This window comes from Chiloscyllium plagiosum, unplaced genomic scaffold (genome assembly GCF_037043375.1).
Source record: "Chiloscyllium plagiosum isolate Xiang-an unplaced genomic scaffold, Cpla_swu_hap1 HiC_scaffold_20, whole genome shotgun sequence".
NCBI classification, from domain to species: Eukaryota; Metazoa; Chordata; class Chondrichthyes; order Orectolobiformes; family Hemiscylliidae; genus Chiloscyllium; species Chiloscyllium plagiosum.
Window position 1 is genome coordinate 40,535,724 of NW_028270158.1, and position 27,392 is coordinate 40,563,115.

The following is a 27,392-nucleotide window of genomic DNA, read 5'->3' on the forward strand; positions in this document are numbered from 1 at the left end:
TGGCAGTTATAGGAATGGGAGAAAGTCTCAGATACAGTCACATAGATGGGTTAACTCCAGGAAAGGTAAGAGAGGTAGGCACCGAGGGCAGGAGTCTTTTGTGGATATACCCATTTCAAACAGGTATGCTGTTTTGGAAAATGTAGGGGGTGATAGATTCTCAGGGGAACGTAGCACGAACAGCTAAGTTTCTGGTATTGAGACTGGCTCTAATGCAACGAGTGGTACGTCGGCTTCCAAGAGATCAATTGTGTTAGGGGATTCTGTAGTCCGAGGAGCAGACAGACGTTTCTGTGGCCAGCAGAGAAAAAGCAGAATGGTGTGTTGTTTCCCTGGTGCCAGGATCAACGATATCTCAGAGAAGGTGCTAAATGTTCTCACGGGAGAAAAGGGCCAGCAAGAGGTCATTGTCCACATTGGAACCAACGATATAGGAAGGGAAAAGGTTGAGACTCTGAAGGGAGATTACAGAGAGTTAGGCAGAAATTTAAAAAGGAGGTCCTCAAGGGTAGTAATATCTGGATTACTCCCAGTGCTACGAGCTAGTGAGGGCAGGAATAGGAGGATAGAGCAGATGAATGCATGGCTGAGGAGCTGGTGTATGGGAGAAGGATTCCCATTTTTGGAACATTGGAATTTCTTTTGGGGTAGAAGTGACCTGTACAAGAAGGATGGATTGCACCTAAATTGGAAGGGGACTAATATACTGGCAGGGAAATTTGCGAGAATTGCGCGGGAGGATTTAAACCAGTAAGGTTGGGGAGGTGTGTGTATGTGGGGGGGAGGAGGGTGGTTTGGGGGGGGGGGGGGGGGGTGGTATGGGAGGGGCCCAGGGAGATAGTGAGTAAAGAGATCAATCTGAGACTGGTACAGTTGAGAACAAAGGCAAGTCAAACAGTCAGGGCAGGCAGGGACAAGGTAGGACTAATAAATTAAACTGTATTTATTTCAATGCAAGGGGCCTAACAGGGAAGGCAAATGAACTCAGGGCATGGTTAGGAACATGGGACTGGGATATCATAGCAATTACAGAAACATGGCTCAGGGATGGACAGGACTGGCAGCTTAATGTTCCAGGATACAAGTGCTACAGGAAGGATAGAAAGGGGGGAAATAGAGGAGGGGGAGTGGCATTTTTGATAAGGGATAGCATTACAGCTGTGCTGAGGGAGGATGTTCCCGGAAATACATCCAGGAAAGTTATTTGGGTGGAACTGAGAAATAAGAAAGGGATGATCACCTTATTGGGATTGTATTATAGTCAGAGGGAAATTGAGAAACAAACTTGTAAGGAGATCTCAGCTATCTGTAAAAATAATAGAGTAGTTATGGTAGGGGATTTTAACTTTCCAAACATCGACTAGGACTGCCATAGTGTTAAAAGTTTAGATGGAGAGGAATTTCTTAAGTGCGTACAAGACAATTTTCTGATTCAGTATGTGGATGTACCTATTAGAAAAGGTGCAAAACTTGACCTAATCTTGGGAAATAAGGCAGGGCAGGTGACTGAGGTGACAGTGGGGGAGCACTTTGGGGCCAGCGACCATAATTCTATTTGTTTTAAAATAGTGATGGAAAAGGATAGACCAGATCTAAAAGTTGAAGTTCAAAATTAGAGAAAGGCCAATTTTGACGGTATTAGGCAAGAACCTTTGAAAGCTGATTGGAGGCAGATGTTCGCAGGTAAAGGGACAGCTGGAAAATGGGAAGCCTTCAGAATTGAGATAACAAGAATCCAGAGAAAGTATATTCCTGTCAGGGTGAAAGGAAAGGCTGGTAGGTATAGGGAATGCTGGATGACTAAAGAAATTGAGGGTTTGGTTAAGAAAAAGGAGGAAGCATATGTCAGGTATAGAGAGGACAGATCAAGTGAATCCTTAGTACTCGGTGGCACAGTGGTTAGCACTGCTTCCTCACAGCGCCAGAGACCCGGGTTCCATTCCCGCCTCAGGCGACTGACTATGTGGAGTTTGCACACTCTCCTCGTGTCTGCGTGGGTTTCCTCCGGGTGCTCCGGTTTCCTCCCACAGTCCAAAGATGTGCAGGCCAGGTGAATTGGCCATGCTAAATTGTCCGTAGTGTTAGGTAAGGGGTAAATGTAGGGGTATGGGTGGTTTGCGCTTCGGTGGGTCGGTGTGGACTTGTTGGGCTGAAGGGCCTGTTTCCACACTGTAAGGTAATCTAATCTAATCTAAGAATATAAAGGAAGTAGGAGTATACATACGAGGGAAATCAGGAGGGCAAAAGGGGGACATGAGATAGCTTTGGCAAATAGAATTAAGGAGAATCCAAAGGGTTTTTACAAATGTATTAAGGACAAAAGGGTAACTAGGGAGAGAATAGGGCCCCTCATAGATCAGCAAGGTGGCCTTTGTGTGGAGCCACAGAAAATGGGGGAGATACTAAATGAATATTTTGCATCAGTATTTACTGTGGAAAAGGATATGGAAGATAGAGACTGTAGGGAAATAGATGGTGACATCTTGCAAAATGTCCAGATTACAGAGGAGGAAGTGCTAGATGTTTTGAAACGGGTAAAGGTGGATAAATCGCCAGGACCTGATCAGGTGTACCCGAGAACTCTGTGGAAAGCCAGAGAAGTGATTGCTGGGCCTCTTGCTGAGATATTTGTATCATCGATAGACACAGGTGAGGTGCCAGAAGACTGGAGGTTGGCAAACGTAGCACTACTGTTTAAGAAGGGCGGTAAAGACAGGGAACTATAGACCAGTGAGCCTGAACACTGTGGTGGGCAAGTTTTTTGAGGGAATCCTGAGGGACAGGATGTACATGTATTTGGAAAGGCAAGGACTGACTAGGGATAATCAACATGGCTTTGTGCGTGGGAAATCATGTCTCACAAACTTGTTTGAGTTTTTTGAAGAAGTAACAAAGAGGATTGATGAGGGCAGAGCAGTAGATGTGATCTATATGGACTTCAGTAAGGCGTCCGACAAGGTTCCCCATGGGAGACTGATTAGCAAGGTTAGATCTCATGGAATACAGGGAGAACTAGCCATTTGGATACAGAACTGGCTCAAAGATAGAAGACAGAGGGTGGTGGTGGAGGGTTGTTTTTCAGACTGGAGGCCTGTGACCAGTGGAGTGCCACAAGGATCGGTCCTGGACCCTCTACTTTTTGTCATTTACATAAATGATTTGCATGTGAGCATAAGAGGTACAGTTCGTAAGTTTGCAGATGACACCAAAATTGGAGGTGTAGTGGACAGCAAAGAGGGTTACCTGAGATTACAACAGGATCTGGACCAAATGGGCCAATGGGCTGAGAAGTGGCAGATGGAGTTTAATTCAGATAAATACGAGGTGCTGCATTTTGGGAAAGCAAATATTAGCAGGACTTATATACTTAATGGTAAGGTCCTAGGGAGTGCTGCTGAACAGAAACTTTGGAGTGCAGGTTTATATTTCTTGAAAGTGGAGTCTCAGGTAGATAGGATAGTGAAGAAGGTGTTTGGTATGCTTTCCTTTATTGGTCAGAGTATTGAGTACAGGAGTTGGGAGATCATGTTGCAGCTGTACAGGACATTAGTTAGGCCACTGTTGGAATATTGCGTACAATTCTGGTCTCCTTCCTATCGGAAAGATGTTGTGAAACTTGAAAGGGTTCAGAAAAGATTTACAAGGATGTAGTCATGGTTAGAGGATTTGAGCTATAGAGAGAGGCTGAACAGGCTGGGGCTGTTTTCCCTGGAGTGTCAGAGGCTGAGGGGTGACCTTAAAGAGGTTTACAAAATTGTGAGGGGCATGGATAGGATAAATAGACCTAAGTCTTTTCCCTGGGTTCGCGGAGTCCAGAACTAGAAGGCATAGGTTTAGGGTGAGAGGGGAAAGATATAAAAGAGACCTAAGGGGCAACCTTTTCACGCAGAGGGTGATACGCGTATGGAATGAGCTGCCAGAGGATGTGGTGGAGGCTGGTACAATTGCACCATTTAAGAGGCATTTTGATGTAGATGAATAGGAAGGGTTTGGAGGGATATGAGCCGGGTGCGGGCAGGTGGGACTAGATTGGGTTGGGATATCTGGTCGGCATGGACGGGTTAGGCCGAAGGGTCTGTTTCCATGCTGTACATCTCTTTGACTCTATGTTTCATTAGCATTCTGCCTCTATTCATGGTGCTGATACAAGAGCATTGTTAAGGTATTTAGAATTATTCTTGCAAGGATTAGTTTGAAAAAGCTCAGATTTGTATTTTTGAATAGTGTTGCTTTTGAACAAGATCACATCAAATGCTCTGGACAATTACAACACAATATAACAAGAGTAAAGCTCATTCTACGCTGTCCCAAGAAAAACACGCAGGGTAATAAAGCATGGATCAGAAAGAGAGTAAAACCCCCCGCACACTGACCTAATAAACATTTCCAAGATAGGTGCAGCAAGGATTAGATACAATTTGAATTGTAACTTTGGGGTGGGATTTGGGAGTGGAGATGCAAACCAAGTTTGAGGACACATAACTCAAATTGCTGTGACCAATTGGAAGTAGCTTGTAATCATCAACAACACCCCCCTAATGTATATACCTTAAATATTTTCAGTAGACACACAGTTCTGGGACTGGGGAGGGCAGGTGGTTTTCACAGCTCTAACAATTCAATTAGTCACCAAAGGCTTTGAATAATGTTGCTTACCTGGAATTTGAGCTATAGTGATTCTGTTCACAACTATTGACACGAGCTATAAAAATGTCTGTGAATTTTGAAAGTTGCCTTTATTATAAAACCTGGCAACACTTCAAAAGTACAGTACATCATTGACTTTTGTTTGGGATGTATGCTATATAAGTGCTTCCTTCCTCTCTTTTTAGAGGGGCACTGACTGGCCTGATGGAGGAGCCAAAACAACTCATTCAAACTGACACACGACATCTCCGTTGGCTGCAGTCCGTGATAATGCTTTGAAAGCTGCATATTGGAACTAACTGCATCCATTGTGCTCCATCCCCCTGTTAGGAAGCATATTCTTGTCATATTTTGGAGTTGGTCTTAAATTCAGGATGACCCGACTTCGGCAATTTGGCCTACTTCTTTGGAAGAATTATGTGTTGCAAGTAAGTAAAATTTTACAACCAATGGTACAGAGAAGAATCTGTGTGTGGATGTATGGATGCTTGAACTTTCATTCTAATAGCTAAACCCTCAAGCACTGCTCTATCTACTTCTGTAAGTAGCTGTAGCTGGATCTAGCTGGGTTTAAGCTGTCACAGATACTAGCTGAGATTTGTCTGGATGCGGTGCTGAGAGTCAGACAAGCTGACTTGTCCACGTGTGAATCCATGAAGTTAACCACATCAGTTTGGGACAAACTCCTATTAGACCTGACAGGAAGGCTGAGATTGCACCCTGACCTGATGTGAATTTTGATCTTTTGATGTGCTTCATGGTGGGTAATGTTTAATGCATATATCTATGCTGACAATGTACTGCTAAAAGAATTTTGTAATTGTTAGATTTACCAATCTTACTTTTGTTTTACTGCAGAAACGCCAAATATTGGTAACCATCGTTGAGATAAGCCTGCCACTTTTATTTGCTGCAATTCTTATAATTCTCAGACAGCGAGTGAACTCTGTGCAATATCCAAATGCAACCACATATCCTCCATTTTATATTTATGATATTCCATATTTCCCCCAACACCCGACAGCCAAATGGAGTTTGGTTTACATTCCCTCCAATGTGACTGCAGTGGAGACCATTGCAAAGCTGGTGAAAGACAGTCTGCGGAGGATCGTTAAAAGTAAGCTTCCAACATTCTAGTTCACTGTCCTTTTGCTGGGAGCAATCGGGGATGCAATTCAGCTTTTATTCTGAGTAAAAGGTTATGGTTGTCCATCTAGCTGGTTTAAGGGGTTTGTTTTGTGCTTTCATGACAATTTGCGAATTCCTTTACAATTTACTATTTGGGATTTGTGTTATTGATCACTTGCTTATTGATTAGTATCAAGCCACTGTATTAATCCACGATATTCATTAACACTGAGATCAAGACAGCAACTCACTACAACCTTCTCAAGGACAGGTGGGAATGGTAAATGAACACTAGCCTTGCCAGCGCTGCTTGCATACCATTAAACAATATTTTTAAAAAACACAGGTTACAACACTCATTAACATCTGGGCATGACACCCAATCTAACCCAAACCCCCAAAAGGTTAACTCTATGTAACTTGCGTTATGAATTCAGAAATGAAGACAGAAAAGTTGAAAATGCTTGGCTGTGATGAGAGAAACAGTTCATGTTTCAGATGCTGACATTTCATTAAAACTTAGTTAACCATAAACATTAAACCTGTTTCTCTCTGCACAGCTGCTGCCAAAACTGCTGAGTGTTTCCAATATTTTGCATTTTCATTACAGATTTCCATCATCTGTGGTGTTTAGCTCATTGATTACAGACATTTTCTTTAATTGGCAGTTGTAGGTTTCCAAACAGAAGCTCAATTTAATGATTTTATAAGATCGGAAAATAAGTCGGCAGAGAAAATTCTGGTAGCCCTTGTAATCGACCATGACTTTAAGCATCAAGATGAGCGTTTACCGCTGCAGGTACGTGCTATGTAGTGAATCATTACCAAGGGCACATGCTGTATAGTGGATCCTTATCAATCTACATATGTGCTGTTTACTGAGTCTTCAACATTGTATGTACATGATTTAGTGACAATTATGTAAATTCTTTCTTTCCTGGCCAAAGATGCAAAGGTAACATTTTGCATCTGTGTTTTAATGCTCCATACAAATTGAATTTAATTGCTGATGCTTTAGTATATTTTCTGTATTCTGTTTTGATAGAAGTCAGATTTATTGCAGATGGGAGTTCATGTTGATATTTTCAGTCCCTGAAACTATTAGGCATGAAGCTGGTTTACAGAACAAGCTTATTTTGGTGTGATGAGTTTAGTACTTTTTAAAAATAAATTCATTCATGAGTTTGGGTGTCGTAAACAAGGCTCGTTTTTCATTGATCTTGAGAAGATCTTTAGTTGCCTTCTTAAACCTCTGTAGTAAATACACCCACAATGCTATCATTGAAGAGTTTCAGGATTTTGACTTTGCCACAGTGAAAGAACTGTAATATAATTCCAATCTAGATAGGACTTAGAGAGGAACTTGACAATAGTGGTGTCCTTTTATATATGCCACCCTTATTATTCTAAGTGATAGAGTTTGCAGATTTAGATTAATATGTTGAAGGTGGTTTGGTGAGTTGGTTTAGGCTGTAAAGAAATATGGAGCCAAGTGATCTTGTTGTGGTTCTGTTCGCCGAGCTGGGAATTTGTGTTGCAGATGTTTCGTCCCCTGTCTAGATTACATCCTCAGTGCTTGGGAGCCTCCTGTGAAGCGCTTCTGTGATCTTTCCTCCGCCATTTGCAGCTGTGCCCCCTCGTACAAGCTGACGTCATCATTCTAGGAAAAAAGATTCTCACTGTCCACTCTACCTAATCATCTGATCATTTTGAGGCCCAAGTTTCTCAGCCTTTCCTCATAAGACCTTCGCTCCAGACCAGGCAGCATCCTGGTAAATCTCTTCTGCACCTTTTCCAATGCTTCCACATCCTTCCTGTAATGGAGCGACCAGAACTGTACACAGTATTCCAAGTGAGGCCGCACTAGCGTTTTGTACAGTTGCAGCATGATATCATGGCTCCGGAACTCAATCCCTCTACCAATAAAACCTAACACACCGTATGCCTTCTTAGCAACACTATCAACCTGGGTGGCAACTTTCAGAGATCTATGTACATGGACACCAAGATCCCTCTGCACATCCACACTACCAAGAATCTTTTCATTGTTAGTATTCTGTCTTCCTGTTATTCTTTCCAAAGTGAATCACCTTACATTTATCTGTATTAAACTCCATTTCTCACCTCTCAGCCCAATCCTGCAGTTTATCCAAGTCCCCCTGCAACTTGCAACATTGTTCCACACTGTCCACACTCCACCGACTTTAGTGTCATCTGCAAACTTACTGGCCCATCCACCTGTGCCTGCGTCCAAGTCATTAATAAAAATGACAAACAGCAGTGGTGCCAAAACAGATCCTTGTGGCACACCACTCGTAATCGGACTCCAGGCTGAATATTTTCCATCAACCACCACTTGCTGCCTTCTTACAGAAAGCCAGTTTCTAATCCAAACTGCTAAATCACCCTCAATCCCATGCCTCTGTATTTTCTCCAGTAGCCTACCATGTAGAACCTTATCAAAGGCTTTACTGAAATCCATGTACACCACAGCAACTGCCCTATCATCATCCACATGCTTGGTCACCTTTTCAAAAAACTCAATGAGATTTGTGAGACATGGCCTGCCCTTAACAAAACCATTTTCACTATCTCCAATCAAATTGTTGCTTGCTAGATGATTATAACTCCTTTCTCTTATAATCATTTCCAAACTTTTTCCTACGACAGACATAAGGCTCATTGCACCATCCCTGCAGCCATGTGTTCAGCTGATATCTCTCCCTGTTCTTCACCTCACTATCACGTGGCACAGGTAACAAATCAGAGCTAACAGCTCATTGTTCCAACTCTCAGCTTCCACCCTAGCTCCCTGAAATCCTGCTTTACATCCCTATCTCACTTTCTACTTATGTTGTTGGTACCTATGAGGACCACAATTTTGGGCTGGTCACCTTCTCCCTTCAGGACCCCAAAGACATGATCCGAGACATCACGGACCCTGGCACCTGGGAGGCAACACACCAGCCGTGTGTCTCTTTCATTCCCAACAAACCTTCTATCTGAGCCTCTAACTATTGAGTCCCCAGTGACGAACACTCTCCTCCTTTCCCCCTTTCTGTGCAACAGGGACAGACTCTGTGCCAGAGACCTGCACCCCAATGCATGCCCCTGGTAAGTCATCTTTCCCAACAGTATCCAAAATGGCATACTTGTTTTTCAGGGGAACGACCACAGAGGATCCCTGCACTGACCGTTTTCTCCCCCTTCTAACAGTTATCCAGCTTTCTTCGTGCCTAGGAGTAACTACTTCCCTGTAACTCTTATCTGTCACAGACTCTGCCTCCCGAATGATCCGAAGTTCACCAACTCCTGCTCCAGTTCCAGTTTCCTAACGCGGTCTTGGAGGAGCGAGAGTTGGGTGCACCTCATGCAGGTGTACTTTGATGGGACACTAATGGCATTCCTCACTTCAAACATCATGCAGGAAGAACATTCAGTCATTGACAACGCCCTTAGCTGTGTCAAACCCTGTTTTTGTTTTGCATTTCTGCATCCTCCCACAATACCAGTAGGGTCCCCCTGGTCCTCACTTTCCATCCCACCAGCATCCGCATCCAAAGGATCATAAGCCACCACCACCGGGATGCAACTAATAGACACACAACTCACTCTCCTGCCTTGTCAGCATTTCACAGGGACCGTTCTATCTGGGACATCCTGGTCCACTTCTCCTCCATTCTCATCTCTTCCCACGTCACCTCACCATGCAATTGCATAAGGTGCAACATTTGCCTATTTCCTTCTCCCTCCTCATTATCAAGGCTTCAGACACACTTTCAGATGAAGTGAATCACCTACACTTCACTCAACCTACCCTACTGTATTCACTGCTCACAATGTGGTCTCCTCTACACTGGGGGAAGAAATGCATACTGAGTAACTGATTTGCAGAACACCTATGTTCTGTCTGCAAAAAAATGACCCCGACTTTCCAGTTGCCTGCCACTTCAACACACCATCATGTTCCCATGCCAACATTTCTGTCTCAGGCCTACTGCAGTTTATCAAGACTCAGCATAAACTGGAAGTACAACATTTCACCTTTTACTTGGGGACCCTGCAGCCTACAGAATTCCATATTGAGTTCAATAACATTAAACCATGAACATCTCCTTCTATGTCCTACCCCCACACCAGAGGCCCAGCCATGACAAGGTCAACTTTCGCAGCCAACCCATTTCCACCTACTCATTTTCTCTATTATTGGCTTTTCTCCTTCTCTGGCTTACAGTCAGCCATCCCTTTGTTTGCCTTTCTTTTGCTGTCTCTGGGCCCTGTGTCCACCTATATACTTACTCTTCTTCCTACCCCCCACTCTTTGTCATCAGCATAAATACCAGCTTTTACTAGCTACTACCGGTTCTGAAGAAAAGTACTGAAATAACTCCATAGAGGCCGGGATCACGTCACCCTATATTAACACATGGAAAGTCCTTGACTCTGGTATAGCCTCATCAGAATCAACTCCCAGAGTGTCAGGATGTCTAACACTCCTGTTTTTATCTTGTCAGCCAGCGCTCCCTGACTAGGGTTATTAATCTGGGCCAGTTCGGGAACTCATGTTCTATAGCTCCATCTGAATGACCTCATTACAATCATAACAGGTACTTGAAATGTTAACTGTGCTTTTTGACCACAAATGCTGCCAGACCAGCTGAGTTTCTCTCGCAATTTCTGTTTTTTTATCTTCAGTACTATTATTGGAATGCTCGAAACGTTGATTTTCCTGAACCTCGGATGCTGCCTGAACTGCTATGTTTTTCCAGCACCACTCTACTCTAAACTCTGATCTCCTGCATCTGCAGTCCTCACTTTCACCAGGTTAACAGGTTGTCTGGAATCTTGATGTAGAACGAAAATGCTCTCGGTGATGGACATTTGATGCATGGGCACACCACTACCTGCAAGTTCCCTTCTAGTCATGCAATATCTCTACTAATTTGGTGCTACAGCACTGTTCTTTCATAGTTGTTGACTTAAAATCTGTGTCCTCCTCCTTAATAGCACTGTGGGTGTTAGACAGCAGCATTCGTCACCACCACCTCAAGGTTAGTCAATAAATCATGGCATTTTCCAATGCTCATATCCCATGCAAGAATAAAAAGAAACCTCTATTAGCTAGAGTCTCTGTTTCTGAAAGTCAGGTTTACTCTGAGAGGATCACAGTGTACTTAACTGAAACCATGAGCTTATATTCCATATAGTTCAGATGTATGCAGCAATGTCAATTTGTGCTGACGTTGGGTGGATTGGTGGACATATGGACAATGTAACTTATCTGCAGAAACAGATGGAGGTTGATACGTATACCCAATTGGAATCCTACACTCACCTACATGGTTAACAATGGTAATCCATTGTTTTGGAATGTGACTAGTATAATTGGATTCAGTAACAGCAAACCATACCATAAACTTAGATGCACTCCACTCATTTCTTCTCAAGGGGTAGACAATGGCCTAGTGATATTGCTAACTATTAATTCAGAGGCCCAGGTATTGTCCTGGGGATTTGTCTTCAAATACTGCCATGTCAGATATTGGAATTTGAATTCAATAATAATCTGGAAATAAGAATCTTGCGATAACCATTGAACCATTTTCAATTTGTCAGAAAATGACACAAGTCAGTTCTGATATAGTGCGCTAGTTCCGTTCTCATGCAATTTTGTGTTATAAGAAAATAGCGCAATAGCCACGCCATTTAAACTAATGGGGCTGGAATCATGTTATAGCCAATACAGGTAAGGAAAGTTCATGTTCTACAAATAATGGTCTAAATTCTTCAATCCCCTTAAAGCTAATTTGCATTGAAGAAACACGTGTTATATCAGAACCAACTGTATGCTTGTTCATTAATGTCCTCTAGAGAAGGAAATCTGCAATCCTTACCTGATCTGTCCTACATGTGACTCCAGACCAACAGCAAAGTGCCCTATGGGCAATTAGAGATGGTCAATAAATGTTGGCCTAACTAGTGACACCCACATCCCATAAATGACTAAAAAGAAAACTCACATTGTTTCTCTACCATAATGTGTGGTGCTTTAAATCAGGGTGTTTGAACTGTGCAGTACAGGCTGCAGGATTTCCTTGTACTCACCTTTCTGACTTGCTGGTTCGTTCTGAGACAGGAGATATGGAGTGCCCTATTTTGAGTATTGCTTAATGTTAAATCAGCATCTGATCAATACAAAATAATGGCAACCTTGCATGTGGACAGGGTGGTTAATCTGTTTTATCATGTTGGTGAGAAAGAAAGGTCAGCTAGAATTCTTATGTAATTGGTGATTGTTGATTCTTGTCTTTTTTAGGTAAACTACCACCTAAGGTTTAAGTACAGTCCTCTGAACGCACCCATAGGAGAACTAAGCTCCTTCAATCCAAACCAAGATAAAGACTGGCACACTCGGTTCCTTTTCCCACTTTTCCAGGTACCTGGGCCTCGTGAGCAGTACTTCAAGGATGGAGGCAGTCCAGGTGAGCTAACAGCACTGGCCCTTCTACAGCTTCATTCGTACAGGTGAGCAGGCCAGGTGGACAGAGAAGTTAAAATCTGGACACCCCTGTCCTGTGTTCTAATAACATCCATTGGTATAGGATGGGAGAGAAAATTTTTTAAAGTTTCATTCTACGAAGAGAAAGGCAAAGTGAGAGTTAAATTTTTTTGATGTGAGCAATGGGCCACACAGATTCTGCACCCTTAGCCAGAGTGGGTGTGGAGCTTCAGTTATCTGTTATTAAGCAAGTTCTGGCTTGCACTAACTTGTGTTTTTCTATTTCTGATGTTTGTCCAATGTTTTATATAATTCTCTCTTTGGCAAGAGTTAATATGCCACGGGGAAGATACTTAGTTCTCTTCGGATTTAGCTTTTGTGTTAAGTACTCCAGGACAGTCACAGTCACTGATGATCACACTTGCTGTTTCCGTGCCATCAAATTCGCCTTGACGTTTCAGGCTGAGATTGACAGAACAAACTTAAGAATTTGAAACAAAAATAGAAATTGCTGGCAAAACTCAGCAGGTCTAGCAGTATCTGTAGAAAGAAAACAGAGTTAACGTTTTAAGCCCTGTCAGCAGTTAAAAAGTAATATATTTGCTGGTATTTATGCTCCTTCCTCCTCATCCATTCAAAGCTCCAGACAAACGTTCCAGGTGAAGCAGCAATTTACCTGCACTTCATTCACTATCGTGTATTATGTTCACTGTTCACAGTGTGGTCTCCTCTACATTGGGCAGGCGAAATGCAGATTGTGTGACCACATTACAGAACACTTATGTTCTGTCTGCAAAAATGACCAGTTGCCTGTCACTTCAACACATCACCATGATCCCATGCCAACATTTCTTTCGCAGACCTGCTGGAGTGTTCTAGTGAGCGCAAGCCAGAAGAACAACATCTCATTTCACGCTTGGACTCAATATTGAGTTCAATAACTTTACAGCCTGATACCATCTTTCCATGTTTTTTACCCACCTCACACCCAACCTTGTTGTGGCATGGTTTGCTTTTAGCACAGTCAAACATTCTCACTTCGAGACCGATTAACATATTATATGGATTGCTTTCATTCTCTCCCACTCTTAGCTCTGATTATCTCATATTCAGCTTTTCTGTCCGAGCCTGCTATGCATCACCTCCTTGCTTACCTATGCTTTTCATATTCCTCCCTCTCTAGGCTCCATCTTCAGCTATCAGCTCATTCTCCCCAGCTCCTACCACCTGACCCCATCCAAATTCACCTTCAGCATAAATACCACTTTTTCCTTGCTGCTAATAGATGAAGAGTCACTGGATTTGAAATATTAACTTTCTTTGCACAGGTACTGCCAGACCTACTGAGTATTACCAGCAATTTCTGTTTTTGCTTCAGATTTCTGTTCACACTTGTTTGTTTTATTTCAGTTTTTGAAATCTGTCTCCTGCAATGTTCCTCCACTTCCATTTTAGCCAAGTAAAATAACTTGCATTTCTAAGTGCTTCTCACAAACTCAGGTTGTTGTAGGCTGATTTATGGTCAGTGAAGTCTTAATTTTATAATGTGGGGAAAAAAAAGCCATGATTTTTGTATAATTTGTTTATTGCGGACACCAGAATGTACCCTGCCGTTCTTTCTCAATTTTTAAAGATTTTTTTATGTTTGCTGAAATGGAAGACTTGGTTTAGTATCTCAGCTAAAGGATGGCATCACCAAAAATGCAGCCTTGTCAGTACTGTATTGGAGTATCACCCTGAATTACAGGTTCAAGTTGGACTTGAATTCACAACCTTCTTGGATATAAAAGTGTAACCCACTAAGTGTAACTATTTCAAAATACCATGCACACACTTGTACAATACTTTTACTTATAATACTTACCTGTTGTTATATGCTTAATATTTATCACTGTTCAGTAACCAGGAAAGTAAACACCATAGAAACTCATTAACTCTTACAGATTAGAAATTTCAGTGATCAAAAACACTGAGAATCTGCTTTTATCTTACCATTTTATCAACAAACACACAGGCTAAAGTTCATGGGTACGTGCTGTGAGAATATAAATATTAAGATCACATGTTTCAATATTTATTTTTATATTCAGAAATACAATCGCCCTCATCTGAATTCCGAATTTGCTGCATGTAGCTAACATTTAGGACAACATTGTTATGATTTAACTATAGAATTGTATTAAAATGATAAATCATCTATGATTGTTGTTACCATAGTATGAATGTAATGATTCATTACTGTATTCTGATAAAGTTGTAATATTTTCAGAAGGACATTGTGTTCAAGATCATTATTTAATTTTGTAATGTAATTTATGTACTTTTTTTGTGCTCTGGTTTTTCTAAGGATATTACCGTGAGGGTTTTCTAGCAACACAACTCGCAACAGATAGAGCCATTATCAAGTATCATGCTAGTAAAGAAGCAGCCAAACTGCTTCCAATATTTCGAGTAGAAATGCTGCGATTCCCCTTCCCCCCCTATATTGATGACGTCTTCATTTTGGCAATCCAAACACAGCTTTCACTACTGGTCATGCTGAGTTTCACCTACACAGCCCTCAATGTTACCAAAGCAATTGTATTGGAAAAGGAAACCAAGCAAAAGGTAAATGGTGTGTGGGTGTGGGTGGGTGTGTTTGGATTGATCAGAACCTTTTCTTTGTTGAGTCTTGACGTGCTTATTAACTAATCACTACTTAAATATGTTGTGATGTTTTGATCTGTGATGGTTCATTGTTTTTTTTTCCCAAGTGAAATGAAGGTATTGATTGAAGATGTGAGATGAGAAATGGGTGGGTTCTGATGTCCTATGCCACTGTTTTTCCAGGAATATATGAAGATGATGGGACTTAATAACTGGTTGCACTGGTTGGCCTGGTTCTTCAAATTCCTCCTCTTTCTAATCATTTCAATATTTCTCATGACTGTGCTGTTTTGTGCAAAGGTATGTGTTCGTTTCAAGCATTTTTTTTGTTCAAGACTTTTACCATTTCCTTCATGCTCCAGTTGATATTTACAGCTTCCAGTCATGGCTTAGTGGGTTGCATTCATGCCTTTTGAGTCAGAAAGGTATGGGTTCAAATCCCAGTGCAGAGACTTGGGTATAAATTATAGGCTGACACTCTGCTTTGGTGCTGAAGTGCTGTTTAGAGGTGGTGTTTTTTGCATCAGGTGGAAGTAAAAAGTGCTGTTACGAGTTCAGTGACGAACAGAAAGTTTTCCCCAGTGTCGAGGCAAATATATATCTCATAACTATCCAGAGGTTTGTTTGTTGATCGCATTTCTGTTTGTAGGTGTTTGTTGTGTATAACTGGGTGTCACTTGACCTGCATTAAATTGTGACTACATTTCAAAAGCACCTGACTAACTGTAAAGTGCATAAAGGACGTTCTGGGTTTTTTTTTTATCATTCACTGGCTAGGCCAGCATTTATTGCCCATTCCTAATTGCATCAGAGGGCAGTTAGAGTCAACCACATTACTGTGGGACCAGAGTTACATTACAGTTAAGGATGACAGTTTCCTTCCCTGAAGGACATTAGTAAACCAGATGTGTTTTTCCTGACAATCGACAATGATTTCATGGTCATCACTAGCATGTTAATTCAAGATTCTTATTGAACTCAAATTCCACTATCTGCCATGGCAAGATTTAAACCTGGTTCCCAGACCATTAGCTGTGTCTCTGGATTAACAGTGAATCAATCACCTCCCCATTTACTAAAGACATAATATAAATGCATGTCCATTGCTACAATATTGAAGTTTCTTGCTATTGGGAGTCTGAATTTGGTCTGTGATGGTATTCTCTAACATTTATGACATAATCGGGGCGGCACGGTGGCTCGGTGGTTAGCACTGCTACCTCACAGCACCAGGGTCCCAGGTTCGATTCTAGCCTCAGGCGACTGTCTGTGTGGAGTTTACACATTCTCCCCGTGTCTGCGTGGGTTTCCTCCCACAGTCCAAAGATGTGCAGGTTAGGTGAATTGGCCATTCTAAATTGCCCATAGAGTTAAGTGCATTAGTCAGAGGGAAATGGTTCTGTGTGGGTTACTCTTCGGAGGGTCAGTGTGGACTTGTTGGGCCGAAAGGCCTGTTTCCACATTGTAGGGAATCAAATCTAATCTAATATTATCCGATATTATGACATTTATTGCTGATTCCCTCTATAGGTTTAGTGTACTCATTGTCCCTTACTCCTGCATCCTGTAGTAGAATTTTTAACTTGTAACAAGGTGGATGGGTAAACTGATGTGATTTTAATTAGCCTTCGTTTTGTTAAATTCCGATGTCCCAATACCAACAACACATGCATATTATTTTGATTAACGTTGTTAGGTCTCTTTAAAGGAATACAAATATCCACATTTTGTAAACTGTAAATCCACTGACTTCCCAAAACTAATTGCCTTGCCATGTCCTATACCCAGTTTTATTTAAACTTTTTTCAAAGATTTTCTGTGCAACAGTAAGGATATTTTTCTTGACACTGCATGTGTGCTGACAAAATGATTTACTCCAGCTGTTTTACAGGGAAACATCTTGACATCCCCAAATCTGAAGGAGTTATAACTCTCAAATTCCTTAATCTTTTTTCAGTCCTTATTGTTTATGGATTTGGGTAACATTTTAACCAATCCACTTCACACACTGTGCATGTGCATCCACTGAGCAACATGCAAAACTAAGTGAAACTGCAACCACAACCGGCAATACTGGACTGAAGTTTCTTGTAACTAGTATACAGAGGGACCTCGATTGTCTGAACGAGATGGACAGGCACTATTCTATTCAGATAATTGATTATTCGGTTAATTGATTCAATGCGCCTCCTCTGGGGCTCGGAGTTTTCTGAAGTTTCATTTTTCCTTGCTCTGCCTACCTTGCTCCCACTCTCTGTCTCTGGGTTTGTTTCTGAGCTGAGACACACCTGTGTGTAAGGGACCTGCTGAAGCCTTTTGCGTCACGCAACTGGCGTTCCCCCCCACCAAACCCTCATCAGTTCAATGGGATTGACACAGCAAGCACTTGCTAAGTCTGGTCCCCGTTCAGGAGACTAGGCAGCAACACACTGCGCATGAAACTCCACCCCAACCCTGTCGAGCCCCGCCCCCGTCCATCCCCCAACCCTGTCCCCTCCAACCCTGTCCACCCCCCCATCTGTCCCACAATCCCAACTGCCCCCACCCACTGACTGTGCCCCCATCCAACCTGGCCACCCTGCCAACACCTGCCCACCTCTCACTCCCTCTCCTGTGCAGCTGGACTGGACAAGAATAGTAAGACTGCTCCTGTGTTTGGGAGAGAGTCTCAAAATAGCACACGCATGCGCGCGCACACGCACACACAACTTTTACTGCAAATTTATGACAGGTTCCACCTTTGCCCTGTCCAGGACAATCTCGGAGAGATTATCTGGGGAAGGGGGCTTAGGGTACACCGCTGTGTAGAACTCCAGGGAAAGTATGGGGTGAGAGAGAGAGCATGCAGGCAGCCTGTCATTTGGAGATGATGCCTAGACTCCCACCAATGTCGAGGATTGTTCTCAGCAGCATTTCAGTAAGCCAAGTTAACTTTTAATTATTGTAAACAAAAGACGTGAACAGTGTTAGAAACACCTTTTTGATGTAACGTTTCTATCTGTGGGAAGCTAAGGAAGTGATTGCTGGGCCTCTTGCTGAAATATTTGTATTATCGATAGTCACAGGTGAGGTGCTGGAAGACTGGAGGTTGGCAAACGTGGTGCCACTGTTTAAGAAAGGTGGTAATGACAAGCCAGGGAACTATAGACCAGTGAGCCTGACATCGGTGGTGAGCAAGTTATTGGAGGGAATCCTGAGGGACAGGATGTACATGTACTTGGAAAGGCAAGGACTGATTAGAGATAGTAAACATGGCTTTGTGCATGGGAAATCATATCTCACAAACTTGATTGAGTTTTTTGAAGAAGTAACAAAGAGGATTGATGAGGGCAGAGCGGTAGATGTGATCTATATGGACTTCAGTAAGGCGTTTGACACCCAATGGGAGACTGGTTAGCAAGGTTAGATCTTATGGAATACTGGGAGAACTAGCCATTTTGATGCTGAACTAGCTCAAAGGTAGAAGACAGAGGGGTGGTGGTGGAAGATTGTTTTTCAGACTGGAGGCCTATGATCAGTATAGTGCCACAAGGATCGATGCTGGGTCCACTACTTTTCATCATTTATATAAATGATTTGGATGTGAGCATAGGAGGTATAGTTAGTAAGTTTGTAGATTACACCAAAATTGGAGGCGTAGTGGACAGCAAAGAAGGTTACCTCAGATTACAAAGGGATCTTGACGAGATGGGTCAATGGGCTGAGAAGTGGCAGATGGAGTTTTACTTTACATAAATGCGAGGTGCCGCATTTTAGGAAAGCAAATCTTAGCAGGATACATACACTTAATGGTAAGATCCTCGGGAGTGTTGCTGAACAAAGAGACTTTGGAGTGCAGGTTCATTGCTCCTTGAAAGTGGAGTTGCAGGTAGATACGATAGTGAAGAAGTCGTTGGTATGCTTTCGTTTATTAGTCAGAGTATTGAGTACAGGAGTTGGGAGGTCATGTTAAGGCTGTACTGGACATTGGTTAGGCCACTGTTGGATTATTGTGTGCAATTCTGGTCTCCTTTCTATTGGAAAGATGTTGTGAAACATGAAAGGGTTCAGGAAAGATTTATAAGGGTGTTGCCAAGGTTAGACGATTTGAGCTACAGGGAGAGGTTGAATAGCCTGGGGCTGTTTCCCCTGGAGCATCAGAGGTTGAGGGATGACCTGATAGAGTTCATAAAGTCATGAGGGGCATGGATAGGATAAATAGACAAAGTCTTTTCCCTGGGGTCGGGGAGTCCAGAACTAGAGGGCATAGGTTTAGGGTGAGAGGGGAAAGATATAAAAGAGACCTACAGGGCAACTTTTTCACGCAGAGGGTGGTACGTGTATGGAATGAGCTGCCAGAGGAAGTGGTGGATGCTAGTACAATTGCAACATTTAAGAGGCATTTGGATGGGTATATGAATAGGAAGGGTTTAGAGGGATATGGGCCATGTGCTGGCAGGTGGGACTAGATTGAGTTGGGATATCTGGTCGGCATGGGCGAGTTGGACCGAAGGGTCTGTTTCCATGCTGTACATCTCTATGACTCTATGACCTTGAGATCTTCTTCGGATAAATGATATTTGGATAATCAAGGTTCCTCTGTAATTCCCTCCGTCAGATCAGTATCACCATTATCTCTAATGTCAAACCTTCAGTATTATGTGTAATTTTGAAAAGATCGTTATTCCATTTTAGATAAACATTGTATAATCATATTTCAAGTCACACCTAAAGCACACATTGACCAAATACAAACATTCCTGGTGCTGCACTCTGCTGTTCCAAATATCTGGGCAGTAACTCTGTCTTCACTGCTCTTGTTATGACTCTCCTTTTGGCTTAATGCTTTTGGCTTGTAATTGCCAATCTTGCATCACTGCTACAATTGAATCCTCCATTATTAATGTTACTGCTGAATGTTTCATTTCAGCCATAAAGGTTGCTGGGAATTAATGATTTTCCTGGAATTGTTTTTCAGATTTCAGGCATAGAGTCATAGAGATGTACAGCATGGAAACAGACCCTTTGGTCCAACTCGTACATGCCACCCAAATATCCTAAATTAATCTAGTCCCATTTGCCAGCACTTGGCCTATGTGAACCCTTCCTATTCATATACCCATCCAGATGCCTTTTAAATGTTGTAATTGTACCAGTCTCCACCACTTCCTCTGGCAGCTTATTCCATACTGGACTCCCCCATCCCAGGGAAAAGACTTTCCCTATTTACCCTATCCATGCCCCTCATGATTTTATAAACCTATATAAGGTCACTAGTCAGCCTCCGACGCTCCAGAGAAAACAGCTTCTCCCTATAGCTCAAACCCTCCAACCCTGGCAACATCCTTCTAAATCCTTTGTGAACCCTTTCAAGTTTCACAACATGTTTCCAACAGGAGGGAGACAGAATTGCACACAATATTCCAAAAGTGGTCTAACCAATATCCTGTACAGACATAACATGACCTTCCAACTCCTATATTCGGTGCTCTGACCAATAAAGGAAAGTGTACCAAATGCCGCCTTCACTATTCTATTTACCTGCAACTCCACTTCAAAGGACTGTGAACCTGCAGTCCGAAGTCTCTTTGTTCAGCAACACTCCCCAGGACCTTACCATTAAGTATATAAGTCCTGCCCTAATTTGCCTTTCCAAACTGCAGCACCTCACATTTATCTAAATTAAACTCCATCTGCCACTCCTCATCTGTTTCAAAAGTATGTTTCTTTTTGAAAATGTAACTCACGTTGATACTAGGAATCTATCCGTGCTTAACACCTCAGTAAAGTCCCATAACTTAAAGGCAAACACTAAGTTAAGAATCTCTAAATAGATTATTTTCAGTCTCGCATATAGTCTTATAAATTCTAACATATATTCTTTTACAGAACATTGATCCTGTTTACAGTTCATCAAAATCTGACAATGCCTCATTTGCATTTTTAGGTCATCTTTCTTTATTATAAATTTTCTTCATCAATATTTGGTGGAATGTCATGTCCCAACATTTTGCATTTGCTTTGCTTAGAAAAGGATTCTAATTTTCCAAACTTCACTTTCAGGCAAACATCCCCTGCTACCAATGTCATTTCAGATTCAAGCCAGTCAGTGAGACAGAAACCAAGATGCACTTTTGATATCAACCTGTTATGATATGTTATGAAATGCCTTTGTGGATATCATACTCCAAGATGAGACTGAATCTTCTAAACACACTATTACCACAACAACCAAACACTCTCCCAACAAACGTAAATTTGTGGATACAGGGCAGTCGCCAATTTATGAATGTCCCAACTTACAAATGCTCATACTCAAGAATGTGATCCCACACAGGGATATAATTTTAAATATCTGAGATACAAACATTTCCTGTACTTACAAACAGCTGCTTTGTATTGTCCTGCATTGTGTTCTGACTTGTGTACAAATCAACTTGCAAATGGATTCAGGACTGGAATACATTTGCAACCCAGGGACTGCCTGTGTTATTAAATACTAAGTCTTACAGTTTCTTTTCCACCTGTCTCACTTGATCCCTTTTTTTTATCCAGAATTGCTTTCAAACACAACTGAACATATTGTTTTCCCCCACCACCACATCATCCATATTACTTTGCACATTTATCGATTAAATCACCTGAGTTTCCAATTAATTTACCTGCATAGCCCATCAGTGGCAGTGTATTAGCACTGAAGGTGATGGAAAAGGCAAGGAAAAAGGGAGAGGACAAAATCAAATGGAGTTGGAGAGGGAGATAAGACATTCCACCTCCTGCAGTATCTACTTCTCCCTGAGTGTATTAGTGGATATTTTGTGCTTCCTTTCCAAGGACACCCAGGCTTGAACGTAGCTGCAGGAAAAATTAAGTCAGTTGAGAACTATGAACTACTTCACAGCCTGATGCCTGGACCTGTTAATGACCTCTTTGGCCAAGCCCAAGGAGCAGCCTCTACAGTATCCAAAGATAAGGAGTGTGGGGCTGAAGTGTGGCCAAAAGAGTGATTCCTGTTTATATCTACCCTGTCAATTAAGGCTGTTAAGGCACAGCAGTAGTGTCCCTACCTCTGAGCCAGGAGTTTCAAGTTTCACCTGTGCCAGTGGTGTATTTATAACATCTCCGTACAGGTTAATTAGAAAATATCTCTACCCGGCCAACTAACTAATCAATTCTCCCCATCACCTGCTTACCTCCCTGCTTTCTCCATTGGGATAAGGCACCCTTGTGGCACAGTGATCGTGTCCTTACTGTTGAGCCAAGAGGCTCAGGTTCAAGTCCCACCTGCTCCAAAGTGTGTTAGTAATATCTCTAAACTGGTTGATGAAAAAAATAAATCTTTTGAGCTATCTAATGGGTCTTCTGGTGTTCCAGTGATGGGTGCACCATGACTGCTTGTTCTTACAACTTGTTTTTGCTCAGCAGATGTCCAAACATGGAGCTGTGTTGAGCAACAGTGATCCCACCCTAGTATTTGCATTTCTCCTGCTGTTTTCAATTTCCACGATTTCATTCAGCTTCATGATCAGTGTCTTCTTCTCCAAAGGTATGTGCCCTGGGTCTGTCTCAGAGACAATGACAGCTGTATTTATTAGATTACATTTAATTTTGTTTGTTGTTACAAAATAAAATTCACTACACAGTGCCAGTAATATTGTAGTGATTTATTTAGCAGAATAAATGAAGAGTTTCAATGCAGAAGGTGGCCATTCAAGCTATCATATGAATATCAGTTTGGATTTATTAGGAGCTTTGAATACAGCAGTAAGGAGCAAAGGAAAGGTGTGCTTTATCCATTCCCAGGTTACAGTAGTTAAGGAAGAAGTCATTCTGAGGATTAAGAACTGCAATTACATAGGTAGATTAGGGAAGTTGGAGTTATTTTCTCAAGGTAAGGTGGAGAGGAGATTTGATAAAGCTGTTCAAACTCACTTGCAACAGAGTAGATCGGGACAGACTGTTCTATGGTGGAAGGGTCACAAATGTGGAATTCTATATGACAGGGATGATTGAATTGAATAGTATAGATACTTTTAAGTGAAGCAAGACAACTGTATCAGGGGAAAGGGAATAGAGGGTTGTGTTGATGAATTTCGATGAGAAAGATGTGAGGAGGTTCAAATGGAGGATGGACTGAGCAAATCCTGTTTCTGTGCTGTATATATATTAAATAATTCTATGTGAACCAGACGGCACTAAGTTTAGGTATTTGACAAAGAACCAATTGTGAAATTATGTACCGAATGGTTGGGATCTGGAATACATTGCTTGCGAATTGGATCGGCACTTGAAATTAAAAGATTTAAAGGGATTAGGGTGAGGTGAGTAGCTCTGACAGAAAGTTGACACAAACCTAAGAGTTCGAATACCCTTCTTTGATGATGTAACCATTCTATGATTCTGTATTAGTTACAGTTCAACATAACATTTAGGTTGGGCACCTGAGCAACTGTGAGAAGCCCTTGTCGTAAGTTTCGTAACCAGAGCATCCTGTTGCCTTTGCCATACCCTGGTGCAGGTTGGACAAATGCATTTTCAGCCACTTGGGTGAAGTGTTCCAGAATAGGACTGGCATATTTTAAGTAACTGCTTTCAATAGGAGAAACTGGAAACAAAAGGAACTAGGAATATGTATTGAATTAGATGATTTGTAGTACAGTTACACATGTATGCTACACCAGTCATCTCTGCAGGTACTTCACTAGAATCAGTGCAGATAGTAGTTTTACAAAAGCATCTGCCGATGGCAGAATGAGATGTGTATCAGTATTTTACCTGGCTTCTTCTCTGTTTACAGCTAATATAGCCGCTGCAGTTAGTGGATTCCTGTACTTCTTTTCATATATCCCTTACTTCTTCATCACACCTCGTTACCACAGAATGACACATCCCCAGAAAGTGGCATCATGCTTGATCTCGAATGTTGGCATGGCACTGGGATGCCAGCTAATTGGCATGTTTGAAGGGAAAGGTAAGAGCAATGAGATTCTGTGCCAGTACTTGCTTATTATGCTACTATTGGTAATATATGAAATATGAGCTCAGGTTTCTGGTAGCTCTTGTCCCCAAATTTGAGTCCTGGAGGAGCGCATGATCTAAGCTGTCACATAACAATGTGATATGAAAGTTCTCACAGCACAATTTTAATAAATAGCAGGGAGATCTTCCTAGTGCCCTGGCCAGCATTTATCACGCAATCATTATCAAAAACAGATTCATTAATTAGAAATCTCATTACTGTTTGTGCAATCTTGCTATGTTGATTGTTGTCAATTACTTATTTCAGAAGTGCTCGATTGGCTGTAAAGCATTTTGGGACATCTTGAAGTCACAAAAGGCACTTTATAATTGCAATTGTTTTCTTTTGATAGTCCATGCCATGTGGATCTGAATCAGTTTGGGCAGTTGGCAATATTGTGTAACTGATTATCTCTGAATGCCATTTTCACACAGCCTTTGCCTTCCAGGCACTTGGCTGTTTCTTTTCTCCATTCATTATTGGGATTAGCTGTATCTTCTTGCAGCAGTGCCTGTGATTGGCCTTCCCTCAAGAGGAATTACCTGTATTTGGACCATATTTGGTTTTCTGGCCATTCAGTATAATTTAACTTCGGCACTGAGCTGTCCAATCATGAAGCACTGATGAAAGATTACCCTTTTTCCTTGAGATTGGTTGTTCTAAGCAGGTATTAGTAAACTGAACTTTTCCAGATACGAATGTCATACATAAATGTATCATAACTTGCACTCCAGCCTTTCCTAATTATTTTAAGGACATAATCTATTGTGTATTGCCAGTGAATAAATTGATGTATTATGCTGTGGGAAATAGCTGTGCACAAAAGTGATAAAGTAAAAAAGGATTGTGACTTCCTGGCAAGACCAATTAGCAACTATGTAGCATTGAGCCACTACACTGGTTATGAAATGTATTAACATATAATTTAACCAGGTCATAAACTGGATTTCTATCATTGCCCACAGCTGTTTCCTTGCCTCTACACGTGCTTCCTCATCCTTTCTTACTTTTCCTCAGGGGCTCATCCCTCTCATACTCTTAACCCTCTCTCTCATTGACTTGCTCTCTCTCTCATTTTCACAATTTCTTCTTTTGTTACACTAGCTCACCCTCATTCACTCTGCCTCCTTTTTACAGTACATTATCCTGCCCTCACACTTCCTCGCCTTCTCTTCACCCTTCGCATTGCTTCAACTTCTCTCTCACTGCACACCCTCTCTCAAGTTGCTTCACTGTCTCACACTGCCTGACCCTCCCTCAAACTGCCATCTCTCCCTCAGATTCCTTGACTCTTTCTCAAGCCTCTCTCATTTCCTTCTTGTGCTGCTTCATGCTCCTGCATGGTCAGCCACATTCAGCAGTTGTTTAACCTCACAGCTGTGTGTTGAATATTTTCTAGCATTTGGTTTTTCATTAGCCCATGCAGAATAAACGTTGAGAAATTATATCTTTGGAGACAGTGAAACAATACAAAGCCTCCCCCAACAGGAAATATGCTTAATTTTCTCTGATTATACATTGACACACACTGTTTCTACTCAAAGGCTATGGCAAATGCAGCCCAGCATGAGCTCTGATGCAACCCAGGACTCTCATATTGTTTGATAACCAGTGTGTTTTAAATAACAGTGGGTTCAGCATGATTTTTTGCAAAGGCCATCATCAAAAGGGGAGGAGGGAAGACATGCACAAAATGAGAATTACAGATAACTATAATAATGATTCTTGTGACCTTCACAGACTGTGATTGTGAAAAGCCACATAATTCATCTGCACTCAGTGCTAATGCTGATAATTCAAGTACTTTCTTTTGAACATTTATTTTCTGATTTCCTTGTGTTTACTTGAAGGTGTGGGTGTACAGTGGTCAAACATATTCCTGCCCGTCAGTGTGGATGACAGTTTTACTCTTGCTCAATCAATGGCAATGCTGATACTTGATTCAGTTGTTTACATTTTGGTCACTTGGTATGTGGAAACTGTGTTCCCTGGGGAGTATGGAATACCACAGGTCTGGTACTTTTTCATCTTGGTAAGTTGCTGTAAACATTTCTGTAATTAGTATGTACAGAGGAACCTCGATTATCCAAATTTCAGATTATCCGAACAAGATCGCAAGGTCCCAATGCTTGGCTAAACTGTATTATCTGGCATTTGATTATCCGAACACTCGATTATCCAAACAAAATACTCCCCACCCCTGTCATTTGGATAATCAAGGTTCCTCTGTGATTCAATCAATTCAGGAAGCAGTCTCCATCTGAATCTATTCCTAGCTTCCTCCTTTCCTTCAACCATCTACCCAGCTTGTTCCTAAATATTAGCCTGATTTCTGCTGCAAATCATTTATGCTACACAAATACAAGTCAATTCCCAACTTCAACAAGAGAGAATTTTAACTGTCTTCCCTTTATATTCAATATCTTCAGTGTTATAATTTACCAGAAACATATCTGAACCAGGTATAAACATATAGCGGCTACAAATGCAGATCAGAGGCTAGGAAGTTTGTGGCAAGTAACTCACTTCCTGGTCCCCCAAAACCTGTCCAACACCTTCGAGGCACAAATCAAGAGTAACAACTGCAGTGCAGCAATGTGCTAAGGGTCCTCAGATAGTATCTTTCAGACCTGCAAAATCTGCAACCTAGAAGAATAAGGGCAGCAGCTGGGTGGGAACACCACCATCTTCAAGTTCCCTTTCAAGCCAGATATGGGGTGGATAATTTTGGTAATTCTGTTCAGGCATTAAGTGAAGTGATAGCTCCAATCTAAGTCCAAGTTCACAAAAACAAGCTTTGCGCCGTCCAGATTCCAGAACTAGTAGTAGTAGTAGTGGTAATAATAATAACCAATGGTGAGCCAATTGGATACAAAATTGGCTTGAAGGTTGGAGACAGAAGGTGGTGGCGGAGGGTTGTTTTATTGACTAGAGGTCTGTGATCAGTAGTATGCCACAAGAATCAGTGCTGGGTCCATTGCTTTTTGTCATTTATATAAATGATTTGGACATGAATAAAGGAAGTATGGTTTGTAAGTTTGCAGATGACACCAAAATCAGTGATGTAATGGATAGTGAAGAAGGTTATCTCAGAGTACAACAGGACTTTGATCAGCTGAGCCAATGGGCCGAGGAGTGACAGATGGAGTTTAATTTAGATTAATGTGATGTATTGTATTTTGGAAAGGCAAATCAGGGCAGGACTTTTATACATTTTATAGGGCCCTAGGAAGTTTGCTGAGCAAAAGGATCTTGGGGTGCATAGCTTCTTGAAAATGTAATCACAGGAAGAAGGTGTTTGGCACGCATGCCTTCATTGGTCAGTGCATTGAGTAAAGGAGTTGGGACATCATATTGTGGCTGCACAGAACATTGGTTAGGCCTCTTTTGGAATAGTGCATTCAATTCTGATCTCCCTGCTAGGAAAGATATTGTTAAGCTTGGAAAGATGCAGAAAAGACTTACAAGGATGTT

General features: G+C 41.7%; 1 protein-coding gene across 2 annotated transcripts in view; it reads left to right on the forward strand.

The window, feature by feature from the left end:
- Window positions 1-27,392, forward strand: part of abca3b (ATP binding cassette subfamily A member 3b) — a 137,638-nt gene that overhangs the window by 2,366 nt on the left and 107,880 nt on the right. For both annotated transcript variants that reach the window (XM_087997845.1, XM_043711549.2), the window contains exons 2-10: window positions 4,833-5,075; window positions 5,506-5,764; window positions 6,444-6,574; window positions 12,092-12,257; window positions 14,622-14,881; window positions 15,104-15,220; window positions 22,325-22,445; window positions 23,697-23,870; window positions 25,769-25,950. In XM_087997845.1, coding sequence (XP_087853971.1) covers window positions 5,022-5,075; window positions 5,506-5,764; window positions 6,444-6,574; window positions 12,092-12,257; window positions 14,622-14,881; window positions 15,104-15,220; window positions 22,325-22,445; window positions 23,697-23,870; window positions 25,769-25,950 — 1,464 coding nt within the window. In that variant the 5' untranslated portion in view covers window positions 4,833-5,021. The remainder of the gene's footprint in view (window positions 1-4,832; window positions 5,076-5,505; window positions 5,765-6,443; window positions 6,575-12,091; window positions 12,258-14,621; window positions 14,882-15,103; window positions 15,221-22,324; window positions 22,446-23,696; window positions 23,871-25,768; window positions 25,951-27,392) is intronic.